The following is an 18534-nucleotide window of genomic DNA, read 5'->3' on the forward strand; positions in this document are numbered from 1 at the left end:
CTAAGCCTTTGATTTTTAGGGAATGCAGAACAATCTTAAGAATTCTTTTAATTCTAAGGCACATTTTTTACATTGTTCAAAAGCAAATGATTTGTCTTAAACATGATACTATTGAAAAGAAAAAACATTTAATGTATAATAAAATTTTGGATATCTTTATGTGTTGGTGTGAAAACTTTGTGATACCCTAAGATATTTATTTATAGACCTCTCTATGGGTTAAAAACAAAAAGCAACTCTAAGTTGCCTTTGTAGTACCAATTTATTTAGTGATAGTGTTTGGGCATTTATGAACATAAAAATATTAACATTATTGCTTATATTCTCTTTTCTTTCCCTCTATTTAATCTTTTTTTAAAAAAAATTATTGTTTTACCCCATCCAGAATGCACAGTGTCGAAAGAAATTTGTCCTTGAAGCTGAAGTTCTTTCATAGCAATGCATTCTAATTATAGTGGAAGTCAGGGGGATAAATTGCTCAGCATATGCAATTCATTTAACAGACTTTATGGAACATATTGCTTACATATTTTCAGTTTTTAGTTTTTAATACTTAAAGTACACAACATTTTTATCCAGATTTTCCTGATTTACAAAATTGGCAATTCTGTTTATTTTTAAAATTATTTTTTTGACAGCTTTATTGCAGTAAAATTTATCTATATTATAAAAAGCCAGTGGCTGGAACGTGGGAACGACCAAACATCCGGTCACCAGGAGGTGCATTGATGGGTCCTGCGGCGGAGGCGGGCAGAACTCTGGGTCTTGTGCGATTTCATGCGCTGGGCCTCTAATATGCTATAAGATTCACCCGTTTTAATTGTACAGTTCAGTGATTTTTAGATTTATAGCATCATCACAGTTTTATCTCACATTTCCATCACCCCCAAAAAGAATCCTTTTATCCATTACTGTGTGATTTTATATATATAGATATGTAGAGTGAAGAACCTACTTAACAACTAGTGATTAACATTGAGTGTGTGTGCTCATATGTTTGTTTTAATCTCTGAGATTGCTCTTTATAAGAACAATTGAAATTTAAGGACAGTATTTCTTCTGGAAATACAAGGTTAAGGAGCCCACAGTCTGATTTTGTTATTGCTATTATGTGTTTACATGATATAGATTTAGAGATGATTTAGTTAGCCTTAGGCTATCCTAATGGGTTTTCACTGTTTGTTATAAATGCTCTTTGAAGAACCTAACTAAATTTTCCAAATAAACTGGTTGATTTATACTTGCTGAGAGAGGAGTTCCAGTGCACCCATTCATATCATCAATTACAGTCTCTTATGAATTGTAATTTGCCCAGTCTTATTAAAAGGCCTGCAATTCTCTCTTCCTGCTGCTCAACACTTCCTCTGCTGCTCAACATATCCTCTGCTACCCTCTACTGGCTGCCCATTGATAGCACCCATTGATGTCCATCTTACCACCATCCATGGACCTCCCTTTTGCCAGCATCCAGCAGTTAATTAGCTGTTGGATCTGTGGGAGGCTGTCAAAGTAGAAAGAAGCTGGGAGGAGCTGCTTTTAAGGAAAATCATGTATATGCGATCCTGTGATTGCACCACAGGTGTTGACATCCAGGTAGTTGTGATAATGTTAGGATTCATAGGGTAAGTGTTTTGCTTTACTGTTTGTTTAATATATTTGTTCATTTATCTATCCATTTATCAGATATCTTTTTAATGCCTTACCTAACCTTGCCTCGGTCTAGATGGTATTTATTATAGATTTGTTAAATGGGTGAACGGGTGAATAAATCTATATATATAAAAGCCTAAGCGACTAGTCAACCAGTCGCTATGACACACTGACCACCAGGGGACAGATGCTCAATGCACAGGATTGGGCTCCCTCATGTTTGGATCTGGCATTGGGGGTCAGGCCTGTGGGGATCAAGCTCCCTCCTGTCTAGATCAGGCCTCTAGTGATCGGGCCGAAACTGGCTATCGGACATCCTCCAAGGGGTCCCGGATTGTCAGAGGGCACAGACTGGGCCTCCAGTAAAAAGATAACTTAAGACTTGGTCTCTGCTCTTGGGGAGACAAGATACAAATTTAACTACTTGATTGCCCCAATTTTCCTCTTTTTAACTCTGCAAGATCTTGGAAAGATGCTTAAAGAAAATGGATACAAATATCAGTTGAAACTTAGTCTCCCTATATTTCTAGTTCTTAGAATTCATTATCCCTAACTTTAGTAAAAGGGCTCTGTTTTAGGTAGGATTTACTTTGCACCTAGGAATAATACTAATTTGCTTTGGTGTTTTTGTTTTCAGTTGAAGGTAACGTGCAGTTATGGTTGCATTTTTTCTTTATAGTCACCAGTCTCTAAAGCATCATCTACTATACACTGACTTTCTGCCTCTTCTTATTTAATAAATGTGACATAAATCATTTTAAATGACCATATATGAAATAGACATGTTTTTGGTAAGCATGTTGTGAATTGTTTAATTTTTCCATTTCTTGGCCTGCTTCACCTGGCAGGTTTGAAAAAAAAAGTGTTTTTCTTGCCACTGTTTATTAATATCAAGAAAATGTCTGTCATTGGCTTCACTTCTGGTTTGAGAATATATTCAACTCAAATATATTTAAGGTTGAATAAGCTTCTTCTTGTGAAAAATAATGACCTGGTACCATCCTGTTAACATTGTATTTTGGTGATGTTAGTGGATGGTTATATTTTGCAAGATTTTTCTTTTTGTGTGTGCTTTGTACATTACTTAACTACTATCAGATATATAATATCACCAAAGATAGGCAAATTATTTTTTTATGGCTATGTTAAATGTTTGGGAAAAAATCTGAAACAAATAACTTTTGAAAAACTAAATTTAATTGGAACTAGTGTTGCAGGTAATCATTTTTCATTACCATCTCTTTTATAATAACAGTGAAAGAAATCGATGGAATAGAGACTCTAGAAGCGAGGAGTATAAAGAGTAATCATTATAGCTTTCATCTCGTGACTGTTTCACATTTTATCCATCAGTTCATTTGATCTTGGCACACCTCCCAAAAAACCTATATATCTCATTATTTCAAACTAGAGGCCTGGTGCACAAAAATTTGTGCACTCGGGGGGTGGGGGGTCCCTCAGCCTGGCCTGTGCCCTCTCCAGTCTGCGACCCCTCAGGGGATGCCACCTGCTGGCTTAGGCCCGCTCCCCGGGAGATCGGGCCTAAGATGGCAGTCAGACATCCCTCTGGCAGCCCGCGAGCCCTAGGGGGATGTCCACTTGCCAGCAGGGAGCAGGTCTAGGCTGCAGTCGGACATCCCTAGTGCTGCTGAGGAGGCAGGAGAGGCTCCCGCCACCACCGCTGTGCTGGCAGCTATCAGCCTGGCTTGTGGCTGAGCAGAGCTCCCCCTGTGGGAGCGCACTGACCACCAGGGGGCACCTCCTGCATTGAGCATCTGCCCCCTGGTGGTCAGTGTGTGTCATAGTGACCAGTCATTCCCAGTCGTTCTGCTGTTTGGGTCAATTTGCATATTACCCTTTTATTATAGGATAGAGGCCTGGTGCACGGGTGGGGGCTGGATGGTTTGCCTTGAAGGGTGTCCCGGATCAGGGTGGGGGTTCCCACTGGAGTGCCTGGCCAGCCTGGGTGAGGGGCTGAGGGCCATTTTCAGGCTGGCCACGGCTGCGGGCTGGAAGCAGGTATCTGGGATTTATTGATCTTCAATAATTGAAACTTTGTAGCCTTGGTCTGGCTGGAAGCCTAGGTTGGGGGCAACCTAGGCTCCCAGCCCCTCCTTGAGCAGAGGCCATGGAAGCTGGAAGCAGGTATCTTGGATTTATTTTTCTTCTATAATTGAAACTTTGTAGCCTTGAGCGGAGCTCAGGGCAGCGGGAAGCTTGGCTTCCTCCATTGCCGGGGGCAACCCAAGCCTCCTGCTTGCTCCAGCTCCGTGGCCGCTGCCATCTAAGTTAGGTTAATTTGCATATTCGCTCCTGATTGGCTTGTGGAGGTAGCGGAGGTATGGTCAATTTTCATGCTCCCCTTTTATTAGATTAGATTACTTTTTCATCACTTTCAGGATGTTCCTTAAAAAGCTATTAAAACCACACCAATTTAGTATTTTGCCATTTGGAGGTGGTTCTGTAAAGTAATGAAGAGTTTGGATAAAGTATCTATTGCAGATGACAGAGGTAAAATGTAAGATATTTTCTGGATATCATAATTTATCAGGGTAAGTCTGTAATGAAGACTGAAACCATTTCCCTTTTTGCTCTAAGTATGTGGGGAACATAATGGTGAAAAATTTGTTCACTTGTTGGCATAAAATCATAACCTGACTTGCAAAGCTTAGATAACACAGATTCCAAGGGTCACCTGCATTTCTCAATTCTTATGCTTTGTGGGATCATAGGAATTCCAGATGTTCTTTTCTCTTGGGTGCTGATTAATTGGGTTTTATGTGGCAAGGCTTAAATCCTCAATGTATTGATGAACATTTCATTCAGAATAAATGGGAACAGATTTTTTTTTTTTTAAAAGAAGCATTCATCTTGGCTGATGTGGCTCAGTGATTGAGCATCGACCTATGAACCTGGAGGTCGTGGTTTGATTCCTGCTCAGGGCTCAAGCCTGGGTTGTGGGCTCGATCCCCAGTAGGGGGCATGCAGGAGGCAGCTGATCAATGATTCACTCTCTTCATTGATGTTTCTATATCTCTCCCTCTTCCTTTTCTCTCTGAAATCAATAAAAATATGTTTTAAAAAGTATTAAAATGACTGCATTCATTATCTACTGAACTCTAAATTGTAGTTTTGTTCCCTATGCTAATCAAGTTTCTCCATTGACTAAAAGAGAACCTAATTATCGCTAACTTAAGCAGAAAAGGGATTTATTTGAAGGATGTTGTATAACTCAGGATTGATGAGAAAGATGGAGAAGTAGGTTCAGAAAATAAGAAGGAACCAAAATTTGACTGTGTTCATATCATAGGAAAAGTCTGGTTAGGAAGCCAGTTCTATTTCTATGACTAAGTTGTTCCTGTGTCTGCATTACTGCCTCAAAGTTAAAATTTCTTTGTGGGAGTATCCCATTGACAGCCTAGATAAGCAGTTCTCTTGTTTCTAGCTTTCACGGGTCTGTGAGTTCAAACTACTTTTTTAAGAATTCTTAGGTATTATTTGCCCTTTCCACTGTGTTGGCATTTGCACTTGGTGATATAAAAGAAATGGTGGGCAAAAGTGCTGGTGCCTTACCATGAATTAAGGCAGTGCCACATACACACACATGCATTCTCTAAATATTTTAATTTTGCAAATAGTCTAGAGCTCCATTTGTTCACTTGGCCAGAAGTCACTGGATATTTTCTGAGCTGTTTTATTGGTAGGCTGATAGCATGATGTGAGAACATTGTTACGGGAACCAGATTGCTTGGTTGTGAATCCTAACTTCCCCACCTACTAGCTGTGAGTTGTTAGGCAGCGTTTAACTTCTCTAAGCTCCAGTTAACTCTTTTGTAAAATGGGAATAGTAAGAGCACTTACCTTATAGAAATGTGAGGATTCAATAAGTTAATACAAATAAATCACTTAGGATAATGCATGCCTTTTTGTAAACAGTTAATAAGTGTTAATCTTCATAATCATTATTATCATTATAAACTTTTCATATTTGGTCTCTGACAAGTTGGTCACAGGAGAAGGGCCAGTAGATGTAAATCTGAACTGTCTGGTTCTTGTAGAGCTGGATTACAAACTCATCAGGTCAAGATTCTGATCTGGAAGCATGAAATGTTACTGGTTTTAGATTAATGTAAAATGTAAGCTCTTCCCTTATACTTTCTACTAATTTTATGTTAGCCTGGGCTGATGTAGAACAAAACGAATGAATAAATTGCAAACAAATATTCAAGGATAAAACTTGATAAGAATATATTGTATTTAATTTGATAGTATATTTTTTTTGTATATAAGTGCAAATAATGGTCTTTTTTGTTGTGTACACAAAAGCTAAAAAATAATATACTTGTTTAATAACCTTATTTGTCATTATCTGACAGATATTCATTACGTTGTTTCCCTTAATATGTGGGATTTTTTTTTCAGGACAGGTCTGTGACTAGTTTTTAGCTCCAGTTGATAGCACAGTGCCTAAAATGGCATAGGTTCATGGCAGGTATTTGCTGAATAAGTAATATGCTTTCATATAGAAGAGTCATATTTTCTACTCTGCTAGAAAATTATTCTTAACAGGGTATGCTTTCTGGTGACTAACCTATATAATAAAAGTCTAATATGCTAAGTGTTCGGTCATCCGGTCAACCATCAAAGTGTAATATGCTAATTATATGCTAAGGCTGCTCAACTGTTCGCTATGATGTACACTAACCACCAGGGGTCAGACATTCAACTGGTCGACCAGTCACTGTGGCGTGCACTGACCACCAGGGGGCAGATGCTCTGGTAGGTTAGCTTGCTGCTGGGTCTGGCTGATGAGGACTGAGTGAGATGGGCCAGACACACCTTGAAGCCCTCCCGTGGTCCCTCCCTGGCTGGCCAACCTCCTGCGTCCCTCCCTGGCCCCAATTGTGCACCAGTGGGGTCCCTCGGCCTGGCCTGCACCCTCTTGCAATCCAGGACCCCTTAGGGGATGTCGGAGAGCCGGTTTTGGCCTGATGGTGCATGAATTCGTGCACCAGGCCTCTAGTAATTAATAATACTCTATTGCACATTTGAAAGTTGCTAAGAGAGTAAATCTTAAATGTTCTCATCGCAGGAAAATAAATTTTTGTAGCTTTGTATGTGACAGATGTTAAGTAGACTTATTGAAGTGATCACTTTGCATTATATACAAATATTAAATCAATATGCTGTACACCTAAAACTAATATAATGTTATATGTCAATTATATCTCAGTTAAAAAGGGGGCTAAATATTTTAAAAAGAGAGAGAGTATACTCTCACTAAATATAATGCAATTTCATGGTGTACTCCAAGGAACTGTTACTATATGTTATAATGGTGGGTGGGTGTGAGTTGGGAATGGGAAAGGAGGGGTAAAATATGATAGAGAATACTCCCTCAGACATGAAATTAAATATAGGTGGATAATATAGTTGAATGTTTGATTTTCTTATTTTGTCTTGTTTTAAATGTCCCACTCGCCTTGAAATCCTTTTTTGGTAGTAAACAGAGCTGGCCAAGCCTTCAGATGCCTGCCATGCTAAAGCTCCCTTTTAAGGGAAACTATCTTGTTCCTTAGTCCTTGCTGGATGGATGGTGACTCTTTGTATTTAGCCATAACCCCTGGCTGTGGCCAAGTGGACACTAGAAGACCAAACCAAGAACATTGACTTATGACTTGGTACAAAGAGATCTACTGGGCTAATCGTAGTTTCCCCTGGATAATTTAAAAATACAAAATGTGGAGAGCTGGAGATAGTTTACAGTGGGGGGCAAAAATTGAAACAGTGCATTAAGGAATATCTCGAGGTAATAAACATGAGGGAAAGATGTGTTACCATGTATTATGGAGAAATAAAAAATATGAGAAATCTGAGAAAGCCATTTAATAGTGAAACTGAAAGAATTGGGTATTTGGAATTAAGTTATATAATTAATAAGGAGACCAGTAGAAAGATGACTACCTGTTTGATTAATTGATTCATTTTTTTTAATTTCAGCAGATTAGTTTATTGAGTTACTACAATGTACCAGACACTATTCTAGTCCGAGAGTATTGCTCTGAAAAACAGAGAAGACAGTGATTCTCAACTGGCTGTAACGTTGCCTGCCAGAGAATGTTCGACAGTGTTTTAGAGACATTTTGGTTGTCACAATCTAAAACGAGCAGTGCTCTTGGTATTTTAGTGAATAGAGAATGCTGCCAAATGAAATACAATGCACAGGACAGCTTCTTACAAAAAATAAATAAATGATCCGACTCAAAGTATATGTCATGTTGAGATTTGGAAATCCTGGTATAAGCCATCATAAGTATATATTTTATGGAGTAATTACCATCTTGTGGTTGATATTTAACTTTCTGTGTTTTCAGACGTGAGGAAGTTTACTGGAGTAAAATGGAGGCCTCGGTAATATTACCCATTCTGAAGAAAAAACTAGCCTTCCTTTCAGGTATGTTTTCTTCTTTAAAATTGGAAGTGTTTGATGTATAAACTTGTTTAAACTTTTTTTTTTAAATAAGTTTGACAGAAATGCACTTCATTTTTCTGAGATTTTTGTTTCAGAGGTATTTCTGAGGCATCTTTTAATCAGAATGGATAGCTATGCAAGCCAAATCTGTCACTGTTGTTACTTGGCAGGCCAATTTTTATCTGTTGTGTAATTTGGTAAAATGATCTCCACAGGGTAGATGTCATGATGTCTCACTTCTTACATGAAAATGAAATAATTGATACAGTCTAAGAATAATTGACTAAATAGCATCTAAATAATTGTTTCTAAGACAGAGTAATTAGTTTTTATGATACCCTGCATCCTAGCTTGTCTTCCATCTTTCTATGAGAAGGTTTCAGTGTGCTGAGGGAATTATGAAATACCAGTTACACAGCTTTCAGTTCTTGCTGTTTGAACTTGGTTATACAGGCTTGGTTTACCTTCAGTTATTAGCACAATGTCTGTATCAGCTAAGAAGAGTCAGAGAGAAACTGCGAGATATTTTATCAGTGTGAGAGCAGTGGTGGGTACATTGGGTGTAGTGATTTTTCTGGAATTCTGGATCACTGAGTAAATTAGCACATGCTTTAGAACAGATACTGTGGCCAGCCTGTTCAGGGTTATTTGTATTTTGTTATCTCTCTTTTTCTTTCGTACTCTTTAGATCCTATCAGAATTTTCTTGATATTTAGGCTACTAATGTCTTTTTATTTCAAAGCATATTGCAGCTCTCTGTAAATAGACATGTTTTTCTAGGGTAGTATAATGGACAAATAAGATATTGTCTATTAGTATTATTGTTTCCTTATTTTTTAACATTCATTTCCTTTTTATGAAGAATCCTCTTCCCTTACCAGTTGACATTTACAAATTTCCATTCTTTTCTGATACAAAAGGTGTTGTAGGAAACATTTTTATTCATAGTTTGTGCATTTTATACAAGTTCAGTAGTGTGTATTTCTATAAATGGACCTGTTAAAGAGAATTTACATTTAAATTTGTGTGAGGTTTTGTCAGATCGCCCTCTAACAATATTGTTTCAAAATGCCCGTTGCTCCACACCGTTGCCAAGAATGGGTATTATTATTCTTTTATAATCTTTATCACTGATATTTTGCTTCCTTATGACACTGGTCTCTGTGCGACATTTGACGGTTGACCTTACCTATCTTGAGAGTCCTTTTCCTGTCAGCTCTGCCCTCTTTTGTGTTTGTACCAGTGATCGCTTTATTGTTTGATAGTGAAAGCTTGAGGGCGTAAGGTTAAATATAGTTCTGAATGTTAGATCTGTCTCTGAAGACTATTCCACAGTGGGTCAGCATGCTGCAGTCCAAATATGATAACCTTTTTTTTTTAATACCCTGCATCCTAGCTTGCCTTCCATCTTATTAATGTAGGGATAAAGATTAACATTTTTTGAGGAGAAAATGAAACATCTCTTAGCCCACCCCTCTTGATTTTCTCTATTGACCATTAATTATTTTAACCATTAAACTAACACTTGATTTTCAAACTTGTTTAAAAATAGAGAAAAACTTTTAAAACCAAAATCATTCAGGGAATAGAGTTAGAAAACCATGGATGCAATCTGTTTTTTTTAAACTTACATTCTAGACAAAAAAATGTGCAATTGAAAGTCTCAATTGATTATTAAGTTGAATCACTTGAAATTATCATTTATTGAGGTTAAATAAAATGGTTGAATATCAGTAATTTATATGGCTAACCTAATAAAAGGATCCTCTATGGTTCGGTACATCAAGAATTGCACTTATGCCACTCACAGCAGCCATCTTGTTCACACCTTTTAGATCAGGGGTGGGAAACGTCCAGCTGGCGGGCCATATAAGGCCCGTGAAATCATTTGGTTTGGCCCCATCATGGCATTGGGGGAGTTAATTAAATGTTTGACTAAATATAGCAGGCAATTTTTAAGTTGATAATTTTTTATGACCTGTAATGATGTTATAAATATACAAATGACAGAAAAAAGGTTCCCACCCCTGTTTTAGATCATATAGAGTAGTTTCCAGTAAAATCTGCTGGTTTTTAGGCTTCTAAAATGGCCACAAGTGTCAGTTGCATCAGAAGATGGGCTTCAGAGTGAGAAGTTAGTCATATGGGGAACTTTCAAAGAAGCTCTGTGTGTATAAAAGTATTAGTTACATTTTAATGCTAATGGAAAATTGAATAGGGAGTTGAACATACATGAAATGTAAGTTTCATTACCTGGCTTTCAGGCTTCTATATCCGGATCCCATACACTCTTCTCAGCTGGGCAGGGACTTTCTCTTTATTGCCTCATGAACAAAGAATGTCTAGCTGACCTTTGTGCATTAACTCATATTAGTCTTCATCACAGAATGCTCTTTTGGCTTGGTTTATAAATTCTATCATTTTCTTAAGTCTGTCCTAGGAAACATTCCACATTTATCACAGCTCCTATAATTTTCTCCATTTCTTTAATCCTTTTTATAACACAGCCTAATAAATAAACTCATATTTCATACTGTTATTTCTTATGGCTTAAAGCTTTTCTTAGGTTGATTTAATTTTATTTATAAATGCTTATTGTGCTGGGCTCACAAATAGGTGTTTGATGAGTTGATTAAATTAAGAAGCAGACTAGAAAGAAGAAATTTAAACTGATAATTGCTATGCGTAAGGGAAAATTTCATGGGTGAATTTTTTTCTAAATTTTATATAATTTTGCTATACTATATAGACATTTACAGTGTATAAAATAAATAGCCATTAGGTAGTTTTTTTGTTTTTTTTACTGATGTCTTAAACTTGTAATCATTTTAGTAGCATTGAATCCAAATATATATTATTTGTTTAGTGCTTTAATATCTATTACATGTTAAATTTACCTTTTTTTTCTTTAATAGGAGGAAAGGACAGACGAAGTGGCCTCATTCTGACAATTCCATTATGCTTGGAACAGACAAATATGGATGAGCTGAGTGTCACCTTAGACTATCTACTCAGCATTCCAAGGTGACTCTTAAGGTGTCTTTTCTTAAATCTCAATATGTCTTCATTCACTTACTAATGATTCTTGCTATTGTTAAAATATACTTTGCTATCTTATCTGCTTTTATTAGCAGTGAAGTTATAAACACTAGAATCAGTAATTTATGAAACCACAACAGATAAAATATTCTTTTTATGCTCTTCAGGCACTGAATAATATACAGATTTCCAAAATATATGTACTGTCAACTTTTAAGGAACATGAAGATTGAGTATTTAGATATCATGCAACTTGAGAAAACTTAGAGAACTGTGTTGAATAGAAAGTATCTTTTATTTAGTTATCTCACTATATAGATATAAGTACATCTGCAGATTTTAATTTATTGAGTGAAGGCTGTTTAGAGTTTAAAACATTCTTGTTTTAAAAAATGCAAAAAATATTTATATTTTAATCCAAAGGTCTTTGGATTTTTAATTTTTATATTTTTTTGGGTGAAGACAAAACTTACACTTTTCTATTTGCTTGAGCCTATCCTTCATTTCAACAACAAGGAAAACAAAAAAAGTCCTCTCCTCAACTCTCAACTTTTCCTCCCATCGGTGATATTTGGGGGCTGAAGTCTCTTGAGTATGCCTCCCCAAAACAATTGGATCAGAATCTCTAGAGGTCAACTCCCAGGCATCAGAATTTTGAAAAATGTCTCCAGGTTATTCCTGATTCTGTAGAGCTCCAACATGTACAGAAGTTACCTTTCCATTTTTCTCAAATTTTGAATTTTTTAAAAATTCAAATTTAGATTTCAAATTGGTTCTTCCTAGTTGTAGAAAACTCATTTATGTTACAGAAGAAACATCAGAGCACAGAGGTTTAATGACTTGCCAAAAATTACACAGACATTAAGGTCGTAAGTCTTTAGTCACTCAGTAAATGCATGAGGTCCTACAATGAACTCCTCATTGTTCTAGGTACTGAGGAAATGCGTGAACAGAGCAGACCCAGTCCCTGCCCTTACCAGCCTTATTCCTTAATGGGCAAACTAATATTACAAATAAATACACAGTATATTAGATGTTCATGAAGGCTATGAACACTAGAGTTAAGAGAGAGATGGCTTGGAAAGGGTAGGTAAGTCAATATTTCACAAAATGGTAAGATTTTATCAGATATGATTGAATTGAGGAAAAGGATCTATAGATGTTTGATGAAAGAGCATTAAGAAAGAACATTGAAGACAGAGTGAACAGGAAGTGCAAAGGCCCTGAGACAGAAGCAGGCTCAGCATGTGAGACCAGTAAGGTGGCTGGAGCAGTTTCAGAGGGATAGAGTTCTAGAAGAGTGATTAGAGAGAGAGGCTGGAATCAGTCAGGTCATAGAGGACCTTGCAGGCCATTAAATTCTGAATGAGAAGGAAAGCCATTGCTGCATTCTGACTGAGGAGTGATTTGATTGAATCATGTTACATTTTTAAAGGGCCTCTGTATTTAAAGCACTGTGCTGGAAGCTGCCAAGATATCAGTAAGATAATATTCTTGCTTTTTTGGGAGCATATTATCTAATGAAGATAAATTATAAATAATAATTATAATAAAAGCACGAGTGAAATTAGTGCCATTATGAAAGTATAAGCAGAGCTTTGTGAGTGGAGGAGAAGGAGCCCTTCATAGTAATCAGAGAAATTTTTAAGAGCAACAGAACACTGAGCTCAGGAAATCCTTTGGCAAATAGAGTGAGTGAGCTTGTTGAGGAGTCTCTTCTCTTTTACTGCCTGTTTAACGGAGTCACCTCGCCCCCGAAAGGCTCTTAACAGAGTAGGAACAAGGAGGCAGGATTTTAATAGTTTGTTGTTGTTGTTATTATTCTTAAAATATAAGCATGTTAATGGTAGTATAGGGATTTATTAGTATAGCACTGCAGCTCCTTCAACACGCCATTTATAAAGAACATAACATGCTTCTAAATTATGTATGTTGTTAAAAACAGTTTAAACTGTCACTCCATTTGTAGGAATGAAGTTAAAAAACAACAACAAAACACCTTCTCCCTTGAAGTAGTTGAAATAGTGTCTTTGGATTGTGTGTGTTTTCATTATCTATTTCAGTAAAATGAGAGAAAATTATGATTAAGGGTGTTTTTAAGTACCTCAAAAGATAAATTTGGAATATTTCATGCCCTTAAGATCACTGCAGATGGTATTTGCAAGCTTCATTACTTTCTTTGTCTTAATATACAGATTAATTTAGAGTGTGCTTTGAAATATAAAAGGCTTATGTAAAACTTCTTTAACAAAATGGGTTGTGTAACCTGTGTCTGAGACATGCAGATGCCAGTGAGAAGAAAATACCAAATTATGGGTTGGCTCACTTCTCTTGGCTCTAGTCCCAACCAGGAAAGGCCCTCTACTAAGCAGTCTGTGTCTTAGCTCTCCTGCAAATTTCCACAATGCATTGGAAGTCCCTGACTTGCTGCCACTTCTGTGAAAACCACTCTCAACAGCCAGCTACCCTCTCCAGCTGGTCTCTCTTGGGCTTTTGTCCTCCCTGGGTCATAGTAGTCTTCCTAGATGTCTTGTTGGTAGGGAACTCCAGGAATTTTCTCCTTACCTGATCCCACAACCAGCAATTAGATGTCAGATTTGCTTTCCCCAGCAAGTCTTTATGTATTGTTGCTAATCCAGAAGTGACTGTTATATTGCCTCAGCTTCCTGCTACCCCCTCCCCCCCAACAATACTAGTAGGTCCTATATTTTGTAATACAAAATCTAAAAATAGAACATTTCAGCATTCGAGGTACATAATTACTGAGATATAATTCAGATACCATGAAATTCACTTACCCTTTAAAAGGGTACCATTTAGCAGGTTTCAGTATATTCACAAGGTCGTGTGACCATCACACTGTAATTACAGAACATTTTCATCAGCCTAAAAAGAAACCCTATACCCATTAGCAGGAACTCCCCTTCCTCCCCTCCTTCCAGCCTGTGGTAACCACTAATCTTCTTTCTTCTGTCTCTGTGGGTTTGCCCATTTTGGATATTTTATATAAATGGAACCATATAATACATGGACTTTTGTGTCTGTCTTCTTTTCTAGGTTTATCTGTGCTATATATCATGTGTCAGTACTTTATTTTTTTCTGGTTGAATAATATTTCATTGTCTGGATTATCACATTTTGTTTTTCCATTTATCAATTGATGGACATTTCTGCTTTTAGCTATTTTGAATTATGCTGCTATGAACATTTGTGTGCCCGTTTTTTATATGATCATATGATTCAATTTGTTCACCTGTTGCATACTTCTTGCTCTTATTTTGGAAACTCAGGTTCTGTTCCTGCCTTTAGCAATATCATTCTTATGATCTTACTGTTTTTCATTAGAATTGGACATCACTTCTCCAAGAACCCTCTTGAGTAGCGGCTCTCAACCTGTGGGCCGCGAACAATGAAAATACATCCTGCATATCAGATATTTACATTACGATTCATAATAGTAGCAAAATTACAGTTATGAAGTAGCAACGAAAATAATTTTATGGTTGGGGGTCACCACAACATGAGGAAATGTATTAAAGGGTCGAGGTGTTAGGAAGGTTGAGAACCACTGCCTTGAGGCTATTGTGAATTCTTAGAGGGATTAAGGGAGGATTAGCAAAATTCCCTCAACTGTTGGATTTAAATCTCAGGAAAGGGTCTGCTGTTTACCTTTCCTATAATGTACACAATTGGGAAAACTTTGAGTGGGAAGAGGTTTCACTATAAATCCTTGCTCTGCTAAGCAAAGAGGTAGTTTCTTCCACTGTATTGGAGGAAGGGTAATTGAGATCCCTGCATCCAATTGATTTTATAAGTAAAACAACAACAACAATAATAATAGAGCTATGTGGCTTGGTTTTAGAATGGAGTCTTTTTCATATAGTTGCATTTTACTAGGGTAGGCTTCTAGAAAGTGTTAGTAAGTTCTTGAGTAATAGGTAATATATAGCAATAACACTTTCCAACACACAGCATAATATTTTGCTGGTCACGTGACGGAGAGTGCAAAATGAGAGCAAAGGTGGGTTAGAGATGCTGTATTCAAGCTTTGAATTACTGTGCACACTGAATGCTACCTCATCTCATTAGTTTTCTCCAAAAGAACACAGAGACCCATTTCCAATGGTTCAGTAATAGCTTACTTCGTTTTCTACCTGTTTTACAGTATCACTTTACAAACCTTATACTTCAGACAGAAAGAAGAGACGAGGATTACGTGTGCACTTGGTAGTCATTAGTCACCTACTTCATTGTGATCCCATTTTATAGATGAAGAAATTAAGAGACCTGTGAGACTATTTGAAGATTACTTTGATTTCTTCTTTCTTTAAGAAAGTGACTTTCCATGCTTTTAAAGTAATTTTCTTGCCAGATTAGCTTGTAAATACTCATTATTTCCTGAAACGAGAAAAATAAATTACTTGAGAAAACTCAAATAATATAGTCTTGTTGACAATGTAAACCAAACCAAGTGAGATTAATGCTGCTCCATATACAATTAAGATGTGAACTTTATTTAGAATTGTGAAGAATAAAATATGAAGTTTATTTTAATATTTTGTAGTTTTGTTTCATTTCAGTGAAAAGTGTAAGGCTAGAGGATTTACCGTGATTGTGGATGGCAGAAAATCACAGTGGAATGTGGTGAAAACAGTAGTCTTAATGCTACAGGTAATTTTATTTTTGACTATCAGAAAATGGTTTTATCGTACAACAACAGATAAGGTGATAATGGCCAATGCATTTTATTTATAGGACTGTGCCCAGGCTTCTCAGCAGCGACTGAGCTCCGAAATGCACAGCTAACTGTTGGTTTGATACATGCAATTCAGTTCTTGTAGGTTTGACTTTGAGGAGTAAAATAAATGTCAACCCTATTCTGAAGGTTTGTAAATGATTAAAAATAATATCGTGTTTAAATAATTTAAGCAAGTAGGCCAGTCAGGGTAAAAGTGTGAGGGGAGACATTATCAGATTCACCTGGGAGCTTTTGCAGGCTGTAATATCTGTGTCATCCCTACTCCACCCCATTCTGATACTACAGGTAGGGAGTAGGAGTGGGCAATTAATTCTATTCTGCAAAAGCTTCTTAGGTGGTTTTGATAAATGTCTCCCTTCTGATCCTCCCTGCCCCCCTTTCCTCCACAATGCACCAGGAATCAAGATGGTCTATTTCAGTGGTCGGCAAACTGTGGCTCGCGAGCCACATGCAGCTCTTTGGCCCCTTGAGTATGGCCACGAAGTTTCAATCGCACTGTACGTACAAGCTTACACATGGTATTTTGTGGAAGAGCCACACTCAAGGGGCCGCAGTTTGCCGACCACTGGTCTATTTCTTTCTAATCCAGAACTGTACTTAACGGCTGTGTCCCCAAGGACTCTAGCAGCTCACAAATTAGCATTTGTTAAACAGTTGCAATTATACAGGCCATGATCTGATTCTAGTATTGTGTTTTATATTGTCTTGTGCTCCTCACAGAATACATACATGGTCCCTTGCATATAGTAGGAACTTAGTAAACATTTGTTGATGTATTAAAAGCATGTTGAGGATACTGTGATCAGAAATGGAAAAATAAAATATTTGAATAATTGAAAGGGCTGGATTGCTCTTACCTGGGTTTCCTCAGAAGGGCTTCTAGAGAAGGTAAAAATTAAGTGAGTGAGATATAAGAGATTGTATAATTTAAATGAAAGAAAGTGAAAAGAGCATTTTTGGCAGCACACTGACTTTAGAGACAGCTCAAAAACAAAGCAAACACACTGAAGGGAGTTGATGGCAGGCCAGTGTGGGGGAAAGAAAAGTTGGCAGTTACATGGGATAGTGAACATTCAGTTAGGTAAATATCAGTGATATTTAAAGCAAGATCAAGACTTTTAAATGAACTAGGAAATAATTGGTAGCTGCTTCAGGATTTTGTAGAAAGGAGTATAATTTAAAAAATTAATTAACAAGGAGAATGACTCAATGTTATAGCTTTTATTTGGGATAATTAAGAAAAGGAATTCAAGGTGTGGAAACTGGTAATTTATTTTTCAGTTTTAGTGCTTACTAGATTTCGAGTACCGTACTAAGCTTGCTATATAAATTATCTCATTGAACTTTATTCTTAGAGCCTTGGAAAGCAGGTTCTATTATCCCCAAAAGTGAACTGAGGTTCAAGGATTTTAAATAACTTAGCGAGGTTCTTGTAGTGAAAATGGAAAGAGCCACGATTGGAACTTATCAGGTTCTAAGCATGGTCTTAGCTTTATCCCTTACAAAGTTTATATTTTCCAGGTGATATATCTGAGATGGTCCCCAAATTATCGACCCATTTCCTTATTATTAACTGTTTGGTCTAAACCTTCACCATTAGAATCACTCCTTTGGCCCTGGCAAGGTAGCTCAGTTGGATAGAGCATTGTCCTGATAGGCCAAAGTTGTGGGTTCTGTCCCCAGTCAGGGCACATTCAAGAATCAAACAATGAGTGCATAAGTAAGCAGAACAACAAAAATTGGTTTTACTCTTACTTTCTCCCTTTTTCTCTAAAATTAATAAATAACAATTTGGAAAAATAAAAAAGAATCACTCCATTGTATTGAAAAAAACATAGCCTCCTGAGAATCAGTTTTTAACAGAGCACAGATTAGTGCCCTACCATTACTTTTTCTGTCAAATAATGTTCCCAGAACTGTTAAATTCCAAACACTGAAGATTAACTCTTCTCTGTCAAAGTTGTTAAAATAACTATTAGGCGAGAAATCCATTAATTATGACCTGTGTTCTTCCTTTCATCCTGTTATTCAACTGTGTCACAGATGCACTGGGGCTTGCTGTGTGAACTGGACTTTGATCCGTGGCAGTTTTGAAGAACAATCAATGGCTGATTTAATCCCTTCTTATTTCTTTTCTGATAGGTATTTTAACAACTTTTGGATTTATTAATAGTTAACATTTTCAGAAATTGCAATGGCCTGTTGTTTGCTCTTAGTCAAACATTTTCTACATACAAAGTCTCTCATTGCTTTTATTTCAGAAGGTACTGGTAGCAGTTGTTTGGGAGCCCAGAACTTAGTGCTGGCTCTCCCGAGGGGTAATATTCTCTCAAAGGGGTGGCTTGGTTTCTCTTGTTTCTCACAGCTTTAATACTTAATGATTTTGAAATAATAATCTTTCACTAGTCAGTATATGAATAAACTTTAATCTACCTTAAACTTCTTGTCCCTCTGATAAATGTTTTGATTTTTATTTTTAATAAAATGGAAATTAATAAAATATTTTACTTAGTTTATTCACAGCCCAGTCATTGCAGGGAACACTAGATTTGTGATGTGTCCAGTGCCATGTTTTAAGTAGGAAGGTCTTTGTTCCCTAATTAATAATAACATT

The 18534-nt window shown here is 36.8% G+C and overlaps 1 protein-coding gene across 1 annotated transcript in view; it reads left to right on the forward strand.

The window, feature by feature from the left end:
• SESTD1 (SEC14 and spectrin domain containing 1) overlaps window positions 1-18534 on the forward strand; it is a 96995-nt gene that overhangs the window by 26603 nt on the left and 51858 nt on the right. Inside the window, exons 2-4 of the mRNA XM_081095257.1 lie at window positions 8025-8104; window positions 11038-11146; window positions 15742-15832. Of these exons, the coding sequence (XP_080951383.1) occupies window positions 8050-8104; window positions 11038-11146; window positions 15742-15832 (255 nt within the window). The 5' untranslated portion in view covers window positions 8025-8049. The remainder of the gene's footprint in view (window positions 1-8024; window positions 8105-11037; window positions 11147-15741; window positions 15833-18534) is intronic.

The sequence above is a fragment of the Myotis nattereri genome (genome assembly GCF_964212035.1).
Source record: "Myotis nattereri genome assembly, chromosome: 7".
NCBI classification, from domain to species: domain Eukaryota; kingdom Metazoa; phylum Chordata; class Mammalia; order Chiroptera; family Vespertilionidae; genus Myotis; species Myotis nattereri.